Below are 22,025 nucleotides of genomic sequence, written 5' to 3'. Positions count from 1 at the left end.
CAATAATGGCAATAATAAATTAAGATAGTCATGCACATGCCCTTGTAAAGATGGACATGCAATACTGTGTGATGAGTGCTGTGGCAGGGTACTCTGGTTATGTGCCTAACCCAGATCTAAGAGGTCATGAAAGGCTGAGTCAATGTTGGCTGAGCAGGAGGAGGAAGAGAATGGAAAAAAGGAGGAAAGAATGTTCCAACAAGAATGCAAAGGCCTGGAGAGAAGAGTAACTAATCATGGCCCATTGGAGAAATGTGGATCTAAAGTTCAGAAGAGAGACATGGGCTACAGATAGGGATTTGGAAGACATAAGCATAGAGACAAAAATTGAAGCCACAAAGATGAGAACACCCAAGAAGTGACGAGAAGGCCTATGTGAAGATTCTTTGACCTCTAAGAGACAGAAAACATGCCTGAAAAGCAGCAAGCAGAAAGGTAAAAAGAAAAACCACAGGAGAATGGTATCACAGAAGCATTTTAAAAAGAAGGAAGTGGTCAACAAAGGTAAAGTAAGGTAAGCACTATGGTATATCCATCGAATTTGGCAGCAAGAATATCAGTGAACATCTGGAGTGAGGAGGTAGAAGCTGCGTTGCGGTAGATTGCATAGTGAATGGAAGGGAAGAAAAAGAAGACAACAAACACAGATGCTTCTTTCTTTTCTGTTTTTTTGAGACAGTGTCTCATTCTGTCACCCAGGCTGGTGTGCAGTGGTGCAATCACAGCTCACTGCAGCCTTGACCTCTCTGGGCTTATGTGATCCTCCCACCTCTGCCTCCAGAGTAGCTGGGACTACAGGCATGCACTACCGCACCTAGCCAATTTTTCTACTTTTTGTAGAGACAGGGTTTCGCCATGTTGCCAAGGCTCATCTCAAACTCCCGGGCTCAAGTGATCCACTTGCCATGGACTTAAGTGCTGGGATTACAGGAGTGGTCACTGTGAACCCCCTACAGATGCTTCCTAACATAAATTTGGCAGTGAAATCAAGGAGAGTAATAATATGGTAGTCTGAAGATATTTTGGGTCCAAAAGCATTAAGTGTTGTTGTGTGCACGCATGTGTGTATGTGTAAGTTAAGGTGACAGAGATGTAAACATATTAAAATCCAAATGAGAAGGAAAAGGGGGAAAATTACTGAAAGAGGAAAAAGAAGGTACAATCCACAGAGAGCAGTCCCTGGGAAAATTACAAGTGGATCAGATCCAGTCAGGCTAGGGGAAAGGAGCCAATTAGTTGACAAATATTTACTGAGTGTTTAAGATGTCCCAGATTCCATACTTACCTTCAAGCAGCTTAAATTGTAATGAAAGAAAGAAGACATACAAATTAACGTAATTTTTAAGTAGTAGTAGGCATTATAAATGAAATAAAAGAAGGTTACGTAGTAGTGAATGACTGGTGGGCTACTTAAGCTGAGGGTGGCAGGGAAGGTCTATCTGAGAAGGAAATACTTGCGTTGAGATCCGAGTAATCTGAAGGGGCGGTTCTGTGGAAGTCCTGGGGAAAGAATATTTGGACCAGGAAGAACAGCATAGAATGAGCTTGACAGGTTGGCAAAACACAACCACCACTGTGGCTGGAGCATGGTGGGTGAGGGACACAGTGAAGAAAGTGCGTACAGAGTTATGGAGGCCCTTGTAGGTCATATGGAATTTGAATTTTATTCTAAGAGAAATTAGAAACATCTGGAGGGTGTTAAGGAGTGCCAAGACCTGATTTTTGCTTTAGAAATACCACTCTGGCTGCTGTGTGAAGGACAGGCCTAGAGAGGCAAAAGTGGAGGAAAACAGAATCAGTTACGAGGCCATTGCAAAAGTCTAACTGTGAGATCATGGCAGCTTGGACTAGGGATTTGGCAGAGGAGATAGTACTGAAAGGTACTCAGATTTGGCATGTATTTTGTCAAGCTAACAGGGAAGAGAGGAATCAAGAATAACAACAGAGCAATGGGTTGTATATTTACTAGCATGGAGAAGGCTTATACATGGGAAGGAAAAGAGAAAGGACTGGAGACAGGAGATTTGGAAAAGCCAGGGGAAGTAAGATGTTGGTCATTTAAGTGGAAATGTTGGGAGGCCGTTGACTAATGGCTTCAAACTCAATAAAGAGTTCTGGGAGAAATATGTAAATTTCAGATTTACCTGTTTATAGATCATATTTGGTATGATGAGGCTGCATGAGTTCACCTAAGGAAAAAGGTAAGAGAGCTGAGGATGGAGCTCTTGGTCAATCCAGTATTTAGAGATCTATTAGAGTAGTAAGAGCTAGCAAGAGGGAATGAAAAGGAAAGAGAAGTGAGAAAAAGGACAACCAGATGGGTATAGTTAGCATAAATGCCTACAGAAGACAGCATCTTATGGAGGACGAGGGAGAGTAAATTTGGAGAGTTGATCACACTGTAGGTCATTAGGGGCCGTGTTAAGAACCACTTTAGTGAGACAGTGAAGAAGAAAGATCCATTGGAATGGGTTAAATAGAAAATGCAAGATAAAGAAGTAGAGATAGTAAATATAGGCAATCTTTTTTGTTGTTGTCTGAATCTTTGCTCTGCCATTTTTATCTGGGTAACCTTAGACAAATTTCTTTTTTTTAAAAAAAAATTGTATTGCCATAGGTTTTTGGAGAACAGGTGGTATTTGGTTACATGAGTAAGTTCTTTAGCGGTGATTTGTGAGATTTTGGTGCACCCATCTCCCGAGCAGTATACACCGCACCCAATTTGTAGTCTTTTATCCCTAACCCCCTTCCTGCCCTTTCCCCCGAGTCCCCAAAGTGTACTGTCTTTCTTATGTCTTTGCATCCTCATAGCTTAGCTTCCACTTATGAGAACATATGATGTTTGGTTTTTCCATTCCTGAGTTACTTCACTTAGAATAATAGTCTCCCATCCCCCAAGGTTGCTGCAAATGCCATTAATCCATTCCTTTTTATGGCTGAGTAGTATTCCATCATATATACATATATACCACAGTTTCTTTATCCATTAGTTGATTGATGGGCATTTGGGTTGGTTCCACGTTTTTTGCAATTGCAAACTGTGCTGCTATAAACATGTGTGAGCAAGTATGTTTTTAATATAATGACTTCTTTTCCTCTGGGTAAATACCCAGTCGTGGGATAGCTGGATCAAATGGTAGTTATACTTTTATTTCTTTAAGGAATCTCCACGCTGTTTTCCATAGTGGTTGTACTAGCTTATATCCCCACCAGAAGTGTAGAAGTGTTTTGTTCACTACATCCATACCAACATCTATTATTTTTTGATTTTTTGATTATGACCATTCTTGCAGGAGTAAGGCAGTATCACATTGTGGTTTTGATTTGCATTTCCCTGATCATTAGCGATATCAGGCATTTTTTCTTATGTTTGTTGACCATTTGTATATGTTCTTTTGAGAATTGTCTATTTGTGTCCTTAGCCCACTTTTTGATGGAACTTTTCTTTTCTTTGTAATTTGAGTTTGTTGTGTAGATTCTGGATATTAGTAGTCCTTTGTCATATGTACAGATTGTGAAGATTTTCTCCCACTCTGTGGGTTGTCTGTTTACTCTGCTGACTGTTCCTTTTGCCATGCAAAAGCTCTTTAGTTTAATTAAGTCCCAGCTATTTATCTTTGTTTTTACTGCAATTGCTTTTGGGTCCTTAGTCATGAAATCCTTGCCTAAGCCAATGTCTAGAAGGGTTTTTCCAATGTTATCTTCTAGAATTTTTATAGTTTCAGGTCTTAGATTTAAGTCCATGATCCATCTCGAGTTGATTTTTATTATTATACTTTAAGTTCTAGGGTACATGTGCACAACGTGCAGGTTTGTTACATATGTATACATGTGCCATGTTGGTGTACTGCACCCATTAACTCGTCATTTACATTAGGTGTATCTCCTAATGCTATCCCTCCCCCTTACCCCCATCCCACGACAGGCCCTGGTGTGTGATATTCCCCTTCCTGTGTCCAAGTGTTCTCATTGTTCAATTCCTACCTATGAGTGAGAATATGTGGTGTTTGGTTTTTTTGTCCTTGTGATAGTTTGCTGAGAATGCTGGTTTCCAGCTTCATCCATGTCCCTACAAAGGACATGAACTCATCATTTTCTATGGCTGCATAGTATTCCATGGTGTATATGTGCCACATTTTCTTAATCCAATCTATCACTGATGGACATTTGGGTTGGTTCCAAGTCTCTGCTGTTGTGAATAGTGCTGCAATAAACGTACGTGTGTATGTGTCTTTATAGCAGCATGTTTTATAATCCTTTGGGTATATACCCAGTAATGGGATGGCTGAGTCAAATGGTATTTCTAGTTCTAGATCCTTGAGGAATCGCCACACTGTCTTCCACAATGGTTGAACTAGTTTACAGTCCCACCAACAGTGTAAAAGTGTTTCTATTTCTCCACATCCTCTCCAGCACCTGTTGTTTCTTGACTTTTTAATGATCGCCATTCTAACTGGTGTGAGATGGTATCTCATTGTGGTTTTGATTTGTATTTCTCTGATGGCCAGTGATGATGAGCATTTTTTCACGTATCTGTTGGCTGCATAAATGTCTTCTTTTGAGAAGTGTCTGTTCATATCCTTCTCCCACTTGTTGATGGGGTTGCTTTTTTCTTGTAAATTTGTTTGAGTTCTTTGTAGATTCTGGATATTAGCCCTTGTCAGGTAAGTAGATTGCATTTTTGTACAAGGTGAGAAAAGAGGATCCAGTTTCATTTGCCTACATGTGGCTTGCCAATTATCCCAGCACCATTTGTTGAATAGGGTGTCTTTTCCCCACTTTATGTTTTTGTTTGCTTTGTTGAAGATCAGTTGGCTGTGTTTGGCTTTATTTCTTGGTTCTCTATTCTGTTCCATTGGTCTGTGTGCCTATTTTCATACCAGTACCATGCTGTTTTGGTGACTATGGCCTGATAGTACAGCTTGAAATCAGGTAATGTGATGCCTCCTGATTTGTTCTTTTGGCTTAGTCTTGCTTTGGCTATGCAGGCTCTTTTTTCATTCCATATGAATTTTAGGACTGTTTTTCTCTAGTTCTGCGAAGAATGATGGTGGTATTTTGATAGGAATTGCATTGAATTTGTAGATTGCTTTTGGCAGTATGGCCATTTTCACAATATTGATTCTACCCACCCATGAGCATGGGATGTGTTTCCATTTATTTGTGTCATCTATGATTTCTTTCAGGAGTGTTTTGTAGTTTTCCTTGTAGAGAGCTTTCACGTCCTTGGTTAGGTATATTCCTAAGTATTTTTTTTTTTCTGGCTATTGTAGAAGGAGTTGAGTTCTTGATTTAATTCTCAGCTTGGTCGCTGCTGGTGTACAGGAGAGCTACTGATTTGTGTATATTAATTTTGTATCCTGAAACTTTGCTGAATTCTTTTATCAGTTCTAGGAGCTTTTTGGAGGAGTCTTTAGGGTTTTCTAGGTATACAATCATATCATCAGCAAACAGCAACAATTTGACATCCTCTTTACCAATTTGGATGCCCTTTCTTTCTCTTGTCTGATTGCTCTGGCTAGGACTTCCAGTACTATGTTGATCAGAAGTGGTGAGAGTGGGCATCCTTTTCTAGTTCCAGTTTTCAGAGGGAATATTTTCAACTTTTCTCCAATCCAGTATTATGTTGGCTGTGTGGTTGTTATAGATAGGTTGTTATAGATTGCTTTTATTACATTCAGGTATGTCCCTTGTATGCTGATTTTGCTGAGAGTTTTAATCATAAAGTGATGCTGGATTTTGTCGAATGCTTTGTGTTTACTGAAATGATCATGTGATTTTTGTTTTTAATTCTATTTATGTGGTTTATCACATTTGTTGACTTGCATATGTTAAACCATCCCTGGTATGTAACCCACTTGATCATGGTGGATTATCTTTTTGATACGTTGCTGGATTCAGTTAGCTAGTATTCTGTTAAGGATTTTTGCATGTATGTCCATCAAGGATACTGGTCTGTAGTTTTCTTTTTCGGTTATGTCCTTTCCTGGTTTTGGTATCAGGGTGATACTGGCTTCATAATATGATTTAGGGAGGATTCTCTCTTTCTCTATCTTGTGGAATAGTGTCAAAAGGATTGGTACCCACCTATACTGTTGTGGGGTGGGGGGAGGGGGGAGGGATAGCACTGGGAGATATACCTAATGCTAGATGACGAGTTAGTGGGTGCAGTGTACCAGCATGGCACATGTATACATATGTAACTATCCTGCACAATGTGCACATGTACCCTAAAACTTAAAGTATAATAAAAAAAAAAAAAAAAAGGATTGGTACCAATTTTTCTTTGAATGTCTGGTAGAATTCAGCTGTTAATCCATCTGGTCCTAGACTTTTTTTGTTGTTGGTAATTTTTTTACTACCATTTCAATCTCACTGCTGTTCTTTGTCTGTTTAGGGTATCTAATCCTTCCTAATTTAAGCTAGGATGGTTGTATCTTTCCAGAAATTCATGCATCTCCTCTAGGTTTTCTAGTTTATGTACATAAAGGTATTCATAGTAGCCTTGAATGATCTTTTGTATTTCCGTGGTGTCAGTTGTAATATCTCCTGTTTTATTTCTAATTGAGCTGATTTGGATTTTCTCTCTTCTTTTCTTGGTTAATCTTGCTAATAAATACAGGCAACTTTTTAAAGGAGTTTGTGGTGAAGAGGATTAGAGAAATGGAGTCTGAGAATGTATATTGAGAGAGGTTTTTTCCTTTGTTAAGTGACTGATATTAAGGCATACATGTATGCCAGAAGAATGATGTAGTAAAGAGAGAGAGAAAAAAAGATCCAAGAAAGGTAAAGTCCCAGAAAGGTAAGAGTAAAGTCCTTAAAAGGTAAGAAGAAACGAGTTCCATGCTGCACAAGGTTTGCCTTAGGAGGAGGGACATTTCTACTGTATCTTGAAGGAATAGGTGGACATATATGCAAGTAAAACTGAAGGTAGCTCTTATCTGACTGTGTCTACTTTTTTCCATGAAATATGTAGCAAGGTCATTATTGGAGGGTGGTAGTTGGAGGGTGGAAAGATGGTTTGAGGAGAGAGGTACAAAATGGTTCTCTTAAAGAGTAGGAATATGAATTGACTAGCCACAACAGTTAAACAGTAGATGTTCAATCTCTTTTGAGATGAGATCTGTGCTCACAAATTTGAAGTTAGTCATTCAGCATGGCTTGCTTGATTTTCTCCACAAATGTTCAGCTACTTAGGTGCAGGGAAGAAGTAAATGGCTAGCTGATATTAACCTGAGTTGAGGTTGTAACAGATATCTAGAACAGAAGGAAAGGCAGGCAAAAGGAGATAGATAAGGATTTTAGTTAGCAAGTAGAGTGCTAGACTATAGAATCTATGTTGAATAATGAGGAAAGAGGGGGCATGAAAGTGGTGATGGCTAGTCAGTAAGTGTTAAGATGTGGGGACATCGTGATGAGATTAGAGAATTATAATGAGAAGTACCCAAGTTAAGTGAGTTAGAAGGAAGGATGTCACTGTCAAAATTCTGATTAAATAAGTGCTGTTAGTGGTGATAGCAAGATCAACTGTATGACCAGGTGATTATGCGGCTGCAGTGGGGAGAAAAAGAGGTAACTATATAAAGGCCAAGGAAATGAGAGACCAGGGTGTTGAATGGATCATAGGTGGATATAGAAGTCAGTCACCATAAACCTTCTTTAATTGTAATAAGAGGGAAGAAGAAAGGACTGAGTACAGAAAAATTAAATTTTAGATTTGGTGGCAGGAAGCTGAAGGAATTTGTTTTATGGCTTGCTTACATTTCTCTACAAAGGTGGGGGAATATCATTTGCTGAGAATGGGGGGTTGAGTAGTAGGTTTCTGCATAACTCAGATAATTACAGAGAATGGAGAAGAAAACTGGGAAAGGTTACTTGTAGTATTAAGAGGCAAGATGAAACTAGAAATAGAAAATTCTAGTAGCACCTCCCTGGTATCCTATACATACACAAAAGTATTTATTACATTGTGGTATAGTTTTTTCTGTTTCCTCCTTACTGAGACCATAAACTCCTTAGGGATCAAGACTGTGTTTTGTCTTTGTATTCCTAGTGCTTCACAGTGCCTGGTGCTTAATGAGTACTCAAAAAGTACTTCTGTAAGAATGAATGAATTGGTCATTAAATCAGTGTCTGTGTCTGGGGCTGGGTGTGGTGGCTCACACCTGTAATCCTGGCACTTTGGGAGGCTGAGGCAGGCAGATCACCTGAGGTTAGGACTTCAAGACCAGCTTCGCCAACATGGTGAAACCTCATCTCTACTAAAAATACAAAAATTAGGCAGGTGTGATAGCACCTGTAATCCCAGCTACTCAGGGGGCTGAGGCACAAGAATCACTTGCACCTGGGAGGTGGAGGTTGCAGTGAGCCGGTATCATGCCACTGCACTCCAGACTGGGTGACAGAGTGAGATTCTGTCTCAAAATAAATAAATAAACAAACAAATAAATAAAAAATCTGTGTCTGCTTTAATGGCATCTAGTTTAGATAACATTCTTAATATTACTACTACTATTGTTACGTTGTGACTTCTAGTGATGGCCAAGATGAGAGCAATAAAAGAGAAGTAACAAATTGGCAAGGGTTAATTCCTTAAGTTTCATGGGTTTTCTACCTTATAAGTTTCACAGACTAAGGAGCCGCCTAATATACAATATTCTGGTCTATAATTTTTGCCTCATCATGTTATTGAAAAATAAAAATAGGCTGGGCGTGGTGGCTCACGCCTGTAATCCCAACACTTTGGGGGGGCCAAGGCGGATGGATCACCTGAGGTCAGGAGTTCGAAACCAGCCTGGCCAAGATGGTGAAACCCCGTCTCTACTAAAAATACAAAAAAATTAGCCGGGCGTGGTGACGCATGCCTGTAATCCCAGCTACTCAGGAGGCTGAGGCAGGAGAATTGCTTAAACCCGGGAGGCGGAGGTTGCAGTGAGCTGAGATTGTGCCACTGCACTCCAGCCTGGGCAACAAGAGTGAAACTGTCTCAAAAAAAAAAAGAATAAATAAAATAAATATATCATTTAAGCCAGGTGTGGTGGTGTGCCTACAGTGTGAGCCACTCAGGAGGCTGAGGTGGGAGGATCGCTTGAACCCAGGAGCTTGAAGCTGCCTGGGCAAGACAACAAACAAACAAAAATAATAAAAATTGTTTAACTTACCTTGCATCAACTCCATCAAATACTTTCTGACACTCATTTCCAATAACTTCTTGCTTTAGATAATACAGCATTCTCACACGAAGCAAAACCCTAAAAACAAGGAAAAATAAATCCAAAGGCATAAAGACATTAATCGTTTAAAATATTCAGACATGGGGTTAAAATTAGGAAGGAATTTGTGTACAGATTTTAAAATAATGAAATAATAATTACTTCTGATTAAATGAATCTTATTACTACCATATATATAAAGAACTTCTCCAAAATCTTCATAATCATCATTATTTCATATACAAGTAAGATATAATGAGCTCATTTGGAGGCCAGTTTTACTTATCTGTTGGTGAGAACAATGACACAAGAGGTATCATGATTTGCTTGAAGGATACCTTGTAAAATTAGGATTAGGATTGGCCCTAGACCATGCTGTCTCTGTACTCAAAATCAGCATGCTTAAAGAGTATTAATAAATTCAGAACAGTAAACATTTAAAGAGTTGTGTTTAAAATACCCTACTACCTACTTATTACAGTGGTGTTTTATATGTTTTTTGTAGCCTTCATCTTGAAGAAGCTGCTCGGGATTATATTTTCGAAGCCATTCTGCTTTTTGTATATCAAATGAGCTTGTTTGAGTTTTTACTTTCTTCCCTTTTCGACCCCTGGGAACAGGAGCTGATAGGCCTGTTAAAATAAGGACATGTAAAATTAGGAATAATTTGTATAAAAATTTGCAATCTGAAAGATTGTTTCAATGCAAGAAATTTCTGGAGACTTTCTGAGGTCTGTTCAGAGATCTTTAAAATATTAGTAACAATACTGACCCAACCACAAATCAAGATGATGGTTTTATACATATTAAAACATATTTCCCCCAAATAGCTAACAATTCTACATCTCATATTAATTGTTCCGAAACAGATTTTTTTTTACAAATATAAAACCCAAAAGATCAAACTTATGCCCTCTGCTTTACTTTTGCTTTCCTAGATACTAAAAGATATGTTTTGACCTCTACTCTTGCTTTTCAAAATTGATTTAGATAGATTAGGTTAGCCATCCTCTTCAAGACAGCTAAACTCATTTTAGTTCTTTGAGTTATTTGTTGTGAAATATTTAAAAACTACAAAAACGTACTGCCACTCTTCATGTTCACATATTCCATGTTTACTTAGTTTTTTGTTGTTGTTTTGTTTTGTTTTTTTTTTTTTGAGACAGAGTCACTCTGCTGCTCAGGCTGGAGTGCAGTGGCGTGATGTCGGCTCACTGCAACCTCTGCCTTCTGGGTTCAAGTGATTCTCCTCCCTCAGCCTCCTGAGTAGCTGGGATTACAGGCTTGCGCCACCACGCTTGGCTAACTTTAGTAATTTTAGTAGAGATAGGGTTTCACCATGTTGGCCAGTCTGGTCACAAACACTTAGTTTTTTATTAAAGGAAATAATACATAGTTGAAGTCCCTATGTAGTCCTCTCCTATCAAACTCACTCATTCCTTCCCAGAGATTACCACTACCCTGAATTTGTTTTTCCATTCCACGCATGTTTGAACTATTATTACCTATGTTGGATAAGTATTTAGTATTTAAGTTTTCAGATATTATATCATAAATGTAAGCCTGCACCTTATTTATTACTCTGAACTTTTAAAAGATTTATCCTGGTTGACTCATGAGGCTCTAATTCATCTATTTTTGTTTCTGTATAATAATTTATTATATAACTATACCACCTCCTATTTATTAATCTTCCATATTTGAGCTGTTTTGCTTGTAATTTTTCACAATTATTAATAATGCAGTTTTGACTCCTCTTGCAATTCTTGTACCTCATTTACCTTTTCCTTGCCATTTTATAACAGGTGGGTACTCCACTACAATGGTACATAGAAGCACTATATGGGTTTGTCCATTTTTCCTTATAATTTTGGCAGGTTTTTTTTTTTCTTTTGTCTTTACATTTTGAGACTATTTTAGATGTATGTAAGTTCATACTTGTTATAGTTTCTTCTATGGATTATTCTTTTTAATTATTAGGTAGTGTCCCTTTTTTTTATTCCAATTGATACCTTCCATCTTAAATTCACTTTGTTCTATGTTAATGGTACTACAACATTTTGTACAGTTTAGTATTTGCATGGTATAGTTTTACTAAATAAACTTAAGCTTGTTTGGTGTTTAATAATATCTCTTTAAAGTATAAAATGTTTATTTTCCCCCCATCTAACAATTTTCCTCTTTTAACAGGTGAAAATATACATAGGCTGTATACATATGTTTATATATTTAATTTTACAATTTTATTGTTTATCATACCTTCCTTCTTTCTGTGTTTTGCTGGACTGATAAATAGTTCTGTATTCCAATCTTCTCCACCCTTGTTGGTTCGAAAATAGTACATACTTAAAAATACACATGCTTAAATTTTCCTAATGAAATCTACAGATATTCTGTATTTCCAATTTTCTTCCTAACAAGATTTTCCCAGATTCATCATTCAATCTTCTTTTTACTTTCTCATTTCATTATATGTTGTTATAATTTATAGGCTTCTGCTTTCACTGTTTTTACAGCACCTTATTCTTTCAAAGTCATGGTATATTTGAAGTATCTTTGAAGATATTAATGATAGTTAAAGAAAAGGTGTCCTCCTTTTTGAAATCCTTGTTTCCTTCAAGTTCATTTTAATGTTTTTTTTTCTTTTTCTTCTTTTTTTTTTTTTTTTTCTGAGACAGAGTCTCGCTCTGTCAGCCAGGCTGGAGTGCAGTAGCGTGATCTCGGCTCACTGCAACCTCTGCCTCCCGGGTTCAAGTGATTCTCATGCCTCAGCATCCCAAGTAGCTGGGATTACAGGCACATGTCACCATGGCTGGCTAATTTTTGTATTTTTAGTAGAGACGGGGTTTCACCATGTTGGCCACGCTGGTCTTGAACTCTTGACCTCAAGTGATCTGGCCACCTCAGCTTCCCAAAGTGCTGGGATTACAGGGGTGAGCCACCGTGCCCAGCTAATGGTTTTTTGTCTCTCTCTTTCATGTTAGAGACTTTCCTGAGATGCCTGATAATCCTTGGCTGTTTTTGCTCTTATTTAAGTGTGACAAATAAAAAAGGTGATAGGGAGACTGAAGGGATGGAGCATAGTGATTGTGGGCTCACTGAAGGGTAACTGGCTGGGTTTTTTTTTTTTTTCCTGTCATTATCTTTAGGTTTGGGGCAAGCCCTATAGTTTTATTCCTTGAGTAATAGAACAACCAGAATGCACACAGTTATTTAATCCCTATTTAGTAGCTCTACAACTCAACTACCAGTGCAACCTAGACTTCTATTTTACTCTTTCCAGAGAAAAAATTTTGAGTCAGTTTTCATCCTTGCTACATGGAACTGAAGAGGGTATTTAGGGCCTTTTTAAAAACCGCTTTGAATGAAAGCTTCTATCCTTATACACCCACTTCCAGAGGTTCCTGATGTCACAAATTCCTAAGACATTTGGGAAATCCGTAAAGCAAAGCAGTTTGCCTTTCCCACTGCTGACCTAAGATTGAGCTCTCTCAGGTTGGTTAAATCAGTTACCACTAATATATTTGCCTCCAGCTTCCAAAATCTTGTTGCCGTTTCCTCTCCCATTTTTGAGAGTTTATGCTTATTTTAAAATTATAGAATACAAGTATATACAACAGTCCCATTATCCACCTTCAATAATTATCAACTCATGGCCAATTTTGTTCACCCCCAATCTTTCACATTATTTTGAAGTAAATGTAATAAATCAATCATTTCATTCATAAATATCAACGGTATCTTTTAGCAATATCTAAAAGATATTTAGTGATATCTAAATTTAATTTAACAGAGGTATCTATTTAGTGATAAAGCCTCCATTAAAATAGCTCCAATACTATTATCAGCCTTAAGATGCAATAATAGCTTCTTAATATTTGGTATTCAACATTCTAATTCGTTAATAAAGATAATAAAACATTTCCTCTGGGTTATTTGTTTCAATCAGGATCTAAATAAAGCCCCCACAGCACTTTGGGAGGCTGAGACAGGAGGATCACTTGAGCCCAGGAATTTTGAGACATGCTTGGGCAACAAAGTGAGACTCCACCTCTTAAAAAAAAAAAAAAAAAAAAAATTTAGCCAGGTGTGATGGTACACGCCTGTACTCCCAGCTATAGGGGAGGAGGATCACTTGAGCCCAGGAATTTGAGGCTGCAGTGAGCCGTGTTCACGCCACAACACTCTAGCTTGGGCAACAGAACGAGACCCTGTCACAAAACATAAAAATAAAAATAAAGTCCCCAGACCCCACACTGCAACTGGTTGATAACTTTTCAATCTCTTTTAGGTTATAGCAGGGTTTCAATTTTGGCACTACAATATTTTGAGCAGGATATTTCTTCATTGTGGGGGGTGGGAGACTATCTGTGAACTCCTGGCCTCTACCCACTAGATGCCAGTAACACGCTGAAGGTTGTGATAGTCTGTGGTAGGGGTGGGATTGGGGCAGGAAGTCATCTTTGGCTGTGAATAGATACCTCTCTATTCACTCCTAATCCGATAATTTATTTGTTGAGGAATCCAAGTCTTTTGTTCTGTAGAATTTGTTAAGCTTAGTGCCTTACTTTTTTCTAGTGGAGTTTCAAGAAAGAGTGAAATTACATTTGTGTGATTCTTCCATCTACCTAGAAGTCAGGTCTTCACATTAATTAAACTCACTGTCTCCTATTAAAATAGGCCTACACTGACCACCCTATCTAAAATGGGTGCTTTCTGTTGTTTTCCATCTCAATAGTTTATTTACTTCACAGTAATTACCACAATCTATAACTAATGTACATTCTTACTATGTCTGTCTACCTGGTTAGAATGTAAGGTTCATGAGCTCAGGGATCTTGTCTATCTTGTTTCTTCTTATCTTTTCAACACCTTGCACAAGACACACACCAGGCATTCAACAGATATTTTTTGATTAAATAGAATAAAATTGTAACAAATTTAAGGGCATAGTAATTCTTTTTATTTTTTACTGGAAATTCAATTATTTTATGCTATAAAATAATTATTTCATGCAAAAAAGAATGTTCTGTTAGCAAGGCTAAGGAGAAAAAAGTACTAGCATACACCTCTGAGAGGATTGTAAATTGGCATAACCATTTTGGACAGCAAATTAAAGCATAATGAAAATTTAGGCCAGGCATGGTGGCTCATGTCTGTGATCCCAGCACTTTGGGTGGCTGAGGGGGAAGGATTGCTTGAGGTCAGGAGTTCAAGACCAGCCTGGGCAACACGGTAGGACCCTGACTCTGCAATATAAAAAAATTTTTAAAAGCCGGGTGTGGTGCTACTTGCTTGTGGTCCCAGCTACTCAGGAGGTTGAGGCAGAAGGATGGCTTGAGCCCAGGAGGTTGAGGCTGCATTGAGCCATGTTTGCATCACTGTACTCTAGCCTGGGGGACAGAGCAAAATCCTGTCTCAAATAATAAACAAAAATTAAAAAGTATTACGAAAACTTAAAATTGCATATCAATGTTTCTCAAACTTTAATATGTACACTAATTCCTATGGATCTTGTTAAAATGCAGATTCTTATTCAGTAAATCTGAGGCCTAAGATTCTGCATTTCTAAGAAGCTTCCAGAAGATGCTGATGTTGCTGACCCAGAGACCACATTTTAGGTTCTAAAGATGTATATAAGCTATACTTTAATAATTCCATTTTTGATATCTACTTTAGTGAAAGGTTTATTTATATGCACAAGGAGGAGGGTACATGGATCTTCTCTGAAACTTGTTTTTTAATTGTCTAAAATTGAAACTACCTAAATACCCATCATCAAAGGAGATACTAAATAAATTATGGAATATCCATACTACGAAATACTAAGCAGAACTTAAAAAATGAGATAGATCTATCTGAGCATAGACGGAAAGACCTCTAAGACATTTAGTTGGGTCATCAATTCCAAACAGATACATATTTGATAACAAAATGTAAAATCCACCAAACTGATAACATTGGCATTTTCTGAAGCTGGAACTTGAATTGGGAGTGAAGGTTAAGGTTCCTTAATATTATTTGTAATGCTTTTATATTTTATAGGAGAATATGTTAAGTATTACTTATATAACTAAAAATAAATTTTAAAAGCAAATGAAACAATGTTCTTACCTAGATGATTCTGTAGCTCTCGTGTCTGTCCATCTTCAGTTGGAGTAATAAGATCCCATATGAAACCTTTAATCTTCTCATCTCCTCGGTAGTGAACAAGGCAATATGCTAAGAGAGCTCGGCAAATTATCTCTACATCGTGTTCATTTAGCTGCCTTTTGAAACGGCCATGAGATAGAATCTCTCTCCATCGGCCCCACCTGGTTAAAAAAGGTATAGTTACATTGATATTGAGTCAAGTTCTAGAGAAAAATATTAACTCATAGATAAAAGGAATGAAAAACTTTAAAAAATTGTCATTTTTGCTAATTAAGTCTTCCCTACCCATGCATAGAATGTAGAGGAATGGTATAGTAATTTCTAGTATATTTTATTCAGTAATGGATAACATCTAATTTGTATTACTGAATATGCGAATTTAAGAACAAGAAGTTTGACTTTAGTGATACTTTGAAAATTTAAATACTTGAGGATAATCTCATCATTCTGCTCTTAAATATATGCTAAAAATAGAGTACTTTAAAAGTAAATTTTAATGATTCTAAGAAGATAAAAAATATACTCAAAACCAGTATATATTTTCTGTAACATTACATACCAGACTACTTAGAGCAAACATTAAAAACAATGTTTTACCCATAAACTAGCAGGTTTTTCTCAACTCTAAAGCATTCAGTTCTTCCATAGCCATTGGAACGGTCACAGGGTCTCCGGAGTTTGGGCTTTTCATCTCCTTCACTTTCAGCTTCAGATAATTCAGCCAGTTCATCTTTTGTGGCACTAAAAGGTCTTGTTTGCTTCCTAATTCTTGGAGTGTCAATAACCAAGCTGTTCTGTAAAACAGAACTGCTATTACTTGAAGGTACTTTTATGATTTTGCTTACAACAGTGTTCTACATTTTTACCTTATACAAACAATTACAGAAACACAGACAAAAAGAAACCACTAACAATTTCACCAACCTATTCAGTCAACTTAGAATTGCTTATATTCCTTTAGAATTCTTACTACCACACATGTAAAATTTTATGACATTATAGTCATAGGATAAAAAGAACTTGATATTTTGTATATTAATATAACATTATTGTAATCATAAAAATATTTTAAACTGAATTTATGCCTTATAATTTTTCTTTACCTAATTCATAATTTAGATTGTTCTTAATTTTTAAAATAAATAATGCTAAAGTAAATCTTGGTGGCTTAAGTTTATTCTAAAGATAAATTCAAAAGAAGGGAAGTATCCAGAAATGGAAATACTGGTCAAAGGTTATGAATATTTTACAGCGCTTTCCAAAAGACTTAATACACAGAAAGCAAATCAGTTAATTGCATCAACCTCAGTATGTTCGATTCAGTTTAATTCATTCAAAACAATTTAAGTTAACATACTTTTTATTTTTATTGAGAAACTTCTCTAAGCTACGCACTATGTTATGGGCTGTGGTATAATGATGAATAAGGCTGTTTCTACTCATAAGGAATCCAAAGTTTTAGTTACACAGACAAATGCGTCACTAAACAAATGCTATTCAGGATGAAATTTTTTATGATATAAGAGGTATCACAGTCAGAGAAAATGTCACAAAGTAGTGATACTAGAAAGACTTCTTAAAGTATTAGAAGTAGTTTGCCAGGCAGTGAGGGAAGAGATAGCATTACAAGTAGAGGAAAGAGCAAGGGACCTGAAGTGGTATCAGATTTTCAGGAAATGCTTATGTCCTAGAGCAGGAGAGGACAAATGGTAGGAGAGAAGGCAGGGACCAGACCATAAAGGTCCTGGTATGCCATAATATGTATGGAATGCATTATATTTAAGGGGCATGTGATGTCCTATGACAGGTGATGTTAACTTTTGCCAAGTTTCTCCACTGTGAAGTTACTAGTTTTCCTTTTGGAATTAATACGTATTTTGGAAGATATACTTTGAAGACACATAAATATGTTGTGTCTCCTTAAACTTTTACCCACTAATTTTAGAATTCACTGATGGATCTTGTATGCTACAATTATTACTACAGTTGATTCATGGTGATTTTTTATTTCCTTCATTCCTTCTACATTTATTAAATGGAATTCTTCCGTAAGAAAGAGTTGTCCCTTTTCCTCTTTTTCCCCTTCCCAGTTTCCTTAAAAAAAAAAAAATTGTATTTTTTTCTTAATTTTCAAATGACTTTTTCCCCAAATCTTTTGAGATTTGATACATTTTTGATCTACTTATATTAGCTTTTATATAATAGAAACATTAACTTTCATATACATGTCTGCTACAAATAGTGTCACCAGTCTGACTGCACTTTCATTTTTCCATTACATAATTCTGTCTTGTATAGTTAAATATGCCAATCACTTCCTTTGTAATTTCTAATTTAGACTGTTTTCCCACCCAAATATTTGTGAAAAGAAATCTAATTTCTATTTTTCATGTTTTGATTAAAAAACACTTAAAAATCTTTTATCACAAATTAGAGTTTACTTGGTATAGCGCATAGGATTATAACGCTCTTCCCAAATGCTAATCCAATATCCTAATCACCATTTATTAAATCATCTTTCTTTAGCACTATTTGTATATTTCATAAACTTATACTTTGATCTTTTTCTGTTGTTATCCTATTCTTTGCTTGGTATCTTTCTGTCAGTACCATACTTTTTAAACTATTGTTTTATATTAATGTATTTTTTTAAACTAATTTAATTTTTTAAAGACAGGTTCTTGATGTCACTCAGGCTGGAGTGCAATGGCACAATCACAACTCACTGCAACCTTGAACTCTTGGGGTCAAGCCATCCTCACACCTTCAGGCTCCTTCGTAACTAGGATTACAGGCACGCACAACCACGCCTAGCTAATTTTAAATTTTTTTGTAGAGAACAGGGTCTTGCTATGTTGCCTAGGCTGGTATCAAACTCCTAGCTTCAACCAATCCTCCTGCCTCAGCCTCCTGAAGTGCTGGAATTATACAGGAATGAGCCACTGTGCCCAGCTGTATTAATATATTTAGACACTTTAACATACAGTAATGTTAGTCTTTATTGTACATTTTCAGAAAAGTCCTTAATTTTTTACAAAAGTATAAACTTTAAAATGTTACTGCAAAAGTATTAAATGACTATATGCTTATATAAGTTTATTTACAAAATCCTTAACTCCCTAAAATAATCTACAAAGCCCTGTTGATTTGGCCCATGTCTTCAGTCTCTGACCTCATCTATTACCACCACACTCACTAAATCTTCACATTCTGCCATAATGTATTTCTGCTTCTAGAATACACTAAGCTTATTTCTACCAGTGTCTCATTGCCATTCCCTCTGCCTCAAAGCTTTTCCTGACATTACAGTGTATTGGCTCTTTCTCTTCATTCAAGTCTCCATGCAGATAATCCTTTTGCAGTGACCTCCCTTGATCACTTCACCCAGTCTAATTCTACTTCTCCAGCATTCTCTACCATCTTACTGCTTTATTTTCCTCACTCCCTAAATTATCTTATATATTTGTTTACCACTTTCTTACCCACCAGGATGTAATTACCAATATATACTGCTGAAAAATCATAAATAGAGATCACATTGTAAGCATCATTCTGCATCTCTCTCTTTCTCTGTCTTGGAGCTCTGTTATCCACAGTAGATGGTACATAAGAATGTCCATTCTTATTATTTTTTATTTTCAATTATTGCATTAGACAGTATGAATGTACCATTGCTCCCATATAGAAAATTTAGTTTCTAAATTTTTGCTATAACAAAAAATGCTGCAATGAGTATCACTGTACTATATTATCATTGTACATGTATGCTTATTGCTGCAGGGCAGATTCCTGAGTGCATTAAATACTCTTCCAAAAAAAATTTAAAATTATTTTGTCTAGTTATAAGAAAAAATTGTTTAACATTCTGATTTGCATTGCATTACATCTATGCATTAACATTTCTATGTTTACAAACGAACTATTAAAATGTTTAAAATATTCCCAATGGACACATCTCCCAACCAAATTTCACTTTACAGAAATCAAACACAGCTTTCTTTAGGTATATTCTTAAGTGTTCTATATCTTTTTTTTTTCCTACTGTGAAGTAGATATCCTATTACATTATATTTTTCTATTTCTGTTAGTACTGATATTTAGGAAGGCTCAATGGCATATTTATCTTCTATCCAGTTAATTCACTAAACTCACTTACGAACTTTTACAGTGTTTTGCAGACCCCACTACTTGTTTAGGTATATGAACATGCCATATGCCAATAATCTTTTTATAATTACCTTTTCACGTTTACCTGTTTCACACAGAATTACACATATTTCCAAAATGCATTCAACAATAATACTTATGGATGGTAGTGGTGCTACTCCTAATTGTAAAGCTTTACATTTTAAAAGGCTATCAACAAAGATCCAATGCATCAGTGCTTAACATAAAATTCCTTTAATCATCTAGCTGTTATTTTGATAATTGGTAAGACTCAAAAACACTGATTTCTATACAATTATTAGACAAGTGTGTCTTAGTAAATAAGCAGTTATGCTATTATTATCAGTTCCATAAAGTGAATTTTAGCATTTTGACCTTTTCTTAGCTCAAGGGAAGTCATAAGAGAAGCAGTTTAAAAAATGCCACTTTCCTGACTGCTTTTTTTCTCCTCTTACTTACATTTTACTAGATTATCATTAATGGGTTCTGACACTAAGAAAACATTAAAGAGAAAATAAATGTAACCCATGATTTGAAGACATTAAAAAAATTTAAAAAACATATTATAATTTTAAGAATGTAAATTATATCCAAAAGTTAAACTTTCCCTGTAGGGATAACCCATCATGGGAGATATTAGATATATTAAATTGGAGGAGAACCTCACTCAGTTCATTCTGCTACCCTACTTCAATTTATATATGTAGAAATTTGTTTTAGTAACTGCATAATTGAACACCTTAAAATATTACAATACTATTGCCAAAGTATCCCAAAAGCAAGTTTATTTTAGAGGGATAAAAATACTTACTCTGCCACTGATGGCCTCTATATCTATTTCTGCCTTTTTAGCCCATTTTTGCCAGAAGTTGGGATCATCTAAAGAAATATCTGTCCGGTTTCCAGATGCCACAAAACTCGCCTGAAATATATAATGGCAGTTTTAGAGGAAAAATCTATCAAAGTACACTTAAAACATTATCTCCTCACATTTACTATGGATAGAATTTGAATTCTGCATACTCATACATCAAAGGGTGTTTCAAATTCAGTGGTCTGAAACACAGCACTGCATCTGCTTAAGGCAAAGGCTTAATGCAAACACAGGCTGAAGTTTAGGAGCAGAATTAAATAAGTTATTACTGTTGGTTAACTCTGATACTTTTGGTAAGTAAGGACTGAATCTTTTTGGTGGGGAGGCTACAGAGAATGGAGGTATGGTTTCTAAAAACATTACAAGACCATTAAGAAATTAGGTTAGAGAACAAGAATTTCCAAACCTGCCTGCACTACAGAGTTAATTTTCTGGTATATTTCTAGTTTATTTTCATCACATTTTCAGATAGTAATATCTCCTAAAGGAAATATAACACAGGATATGGGAAATAAAGGAAAATAAATCATTGTCATTTTAAAAACTCTTTTCCCAACACACACAAAAAAGAAACTCTACCTTACCACAGAAACACTGAATAACCACTGTAAAAATTTAAGAAAATATTGAGAAGCACAAGAAGAAAATACAAGTGATTTATTTTCGTAAATACTGTGGAAATTATAAAATCTTTTAGTTGGAAGAAACTCTAAAGATAACACTTCAACTCTTTAACCTGTGTTCTAATAACCATTATTTACAATTTAAATCACTGTAAATAGGCCTCATCAAAAAATGTCATCAAAATGCTTTATAAAAATGAAAGAAGCATTGAAGATACACAATGTGTTAAGGGCCTGAAAAATATATGTGAATTTTCATAAAAATAAATAGAAGAATATGGTCACATAAAACGATTTTCAAAGGAGACTAGTGGTAAATGGTTTTAAGATAATGCCCAATTATCAGGGATACAAACAAAAGGTAAAAATCTTAATTAAAGAAAAAGTCTTGATAAAATTTAAAAGATCCAGAAAAATCCCACATTAAAAAGATAAAACTGTTAAAAGCAAACAAACCATTTTTTGATATTCAAGATAACTGTCAGTTTAAGCACTAGATAATTAATACCAAGGAATTGTTTCATTTTATTTTTAAATGTGGTAATAGTATTGTAGTATGTTTTAAAAGTCTTTATTTTTAATGATACATATGGAAACATGTAAAGGTGGTGATTATATCTGGGATTTGCTTCGAAACAGTATGAAAAAGTGGGAGGTGGTGATGAAACAAGTTTAGCATGAGTTGATAACTGTTGAATACTGTCTGTATTTGTAGTTTAAACTTTAGAAAACATCCAAGGCAGGCATGGTGGCTCACGTCTGTAAATCCCAAAACTCTGGGAGGCCAAGGCAGGAGGATTACTTGAGCCCACAAGTTCAAGACCAGCCTGGGCAACATAGTGAGACCCCATCTCTGTAATAATTTCTTTTAAAATTAGCCTGACGTGGTGGTGCACACCTGTAGTCCCAGCTACTTGGGAGGCTGAGGTGGGTGGGTCACTTGACCCCAGGAGGTTGAGAGGTCAAGGCTACAGTGGGCCATGATTGCACCACTGC

At 36.1% G+C, this 22,025-nt stretch overlaps 1 protein-coding gene across 15 annotated transcripts in view; it reads right to left on the bottom strand.

Moving 5' to 3' along the window:
- CHD9 (chromodomain helicase DNA binding protein 9) overlaps positions 1-22,025 on the bottom strand; it is a 274,384-nt gene that overhangs the window by 44,490 nt on the left and 207,869 nt on the right. For all 15 annotated transcript variants that reach the window (XR_010131565.1, XR_010131564.1, XR_010131566.1 and 12 more), the window contains 5 exons: positions 20,344-20,454; positions 15,963-16,159; positions 15,327-15,526; positions 9,685-9,844; positions 9,162-9,251 (listed from right to left, as the gene is read on the bottom strand). Coding sequence is in view for 12 of the 15 variants with exons in the window: in XM_055366784.2 (XP_055222759.1) it covers positions 9,162-9,251; positions 9,685-9,844; positions 15,327-15,526; positions 15,963-16,159; positions 20,344-20,454 (758 nt within the window). In the remaining 3 variants the exon portion in view is untranslated. The remainder of the gene's footprint in view (positions 1-9,161; positions 9,252-9,684; positions 9,845-15,326; positions 15,527-15,962; positions 16,160-20,343; positions 20,455-22,025) is intronic.

Source organism: Gorilla gorilla, chromosome 18, assembly GCF_029281585.2.
Source record: "Gorilla gorilla gorilla isolate KB3781 chromosome 18, NHGRI_mGorGor1-v2.1_pri, whole genome shotgun sequence".
NCBI classification, from domain to species: Eukaryota; Metazoa; Chordata; class Mammalia; order Primates; family Hominidae; genus Gorilla; species Gorilla gorilla.
This window is presented reverse-complemented; position numbering and strand designations above follow the sequence as displayed.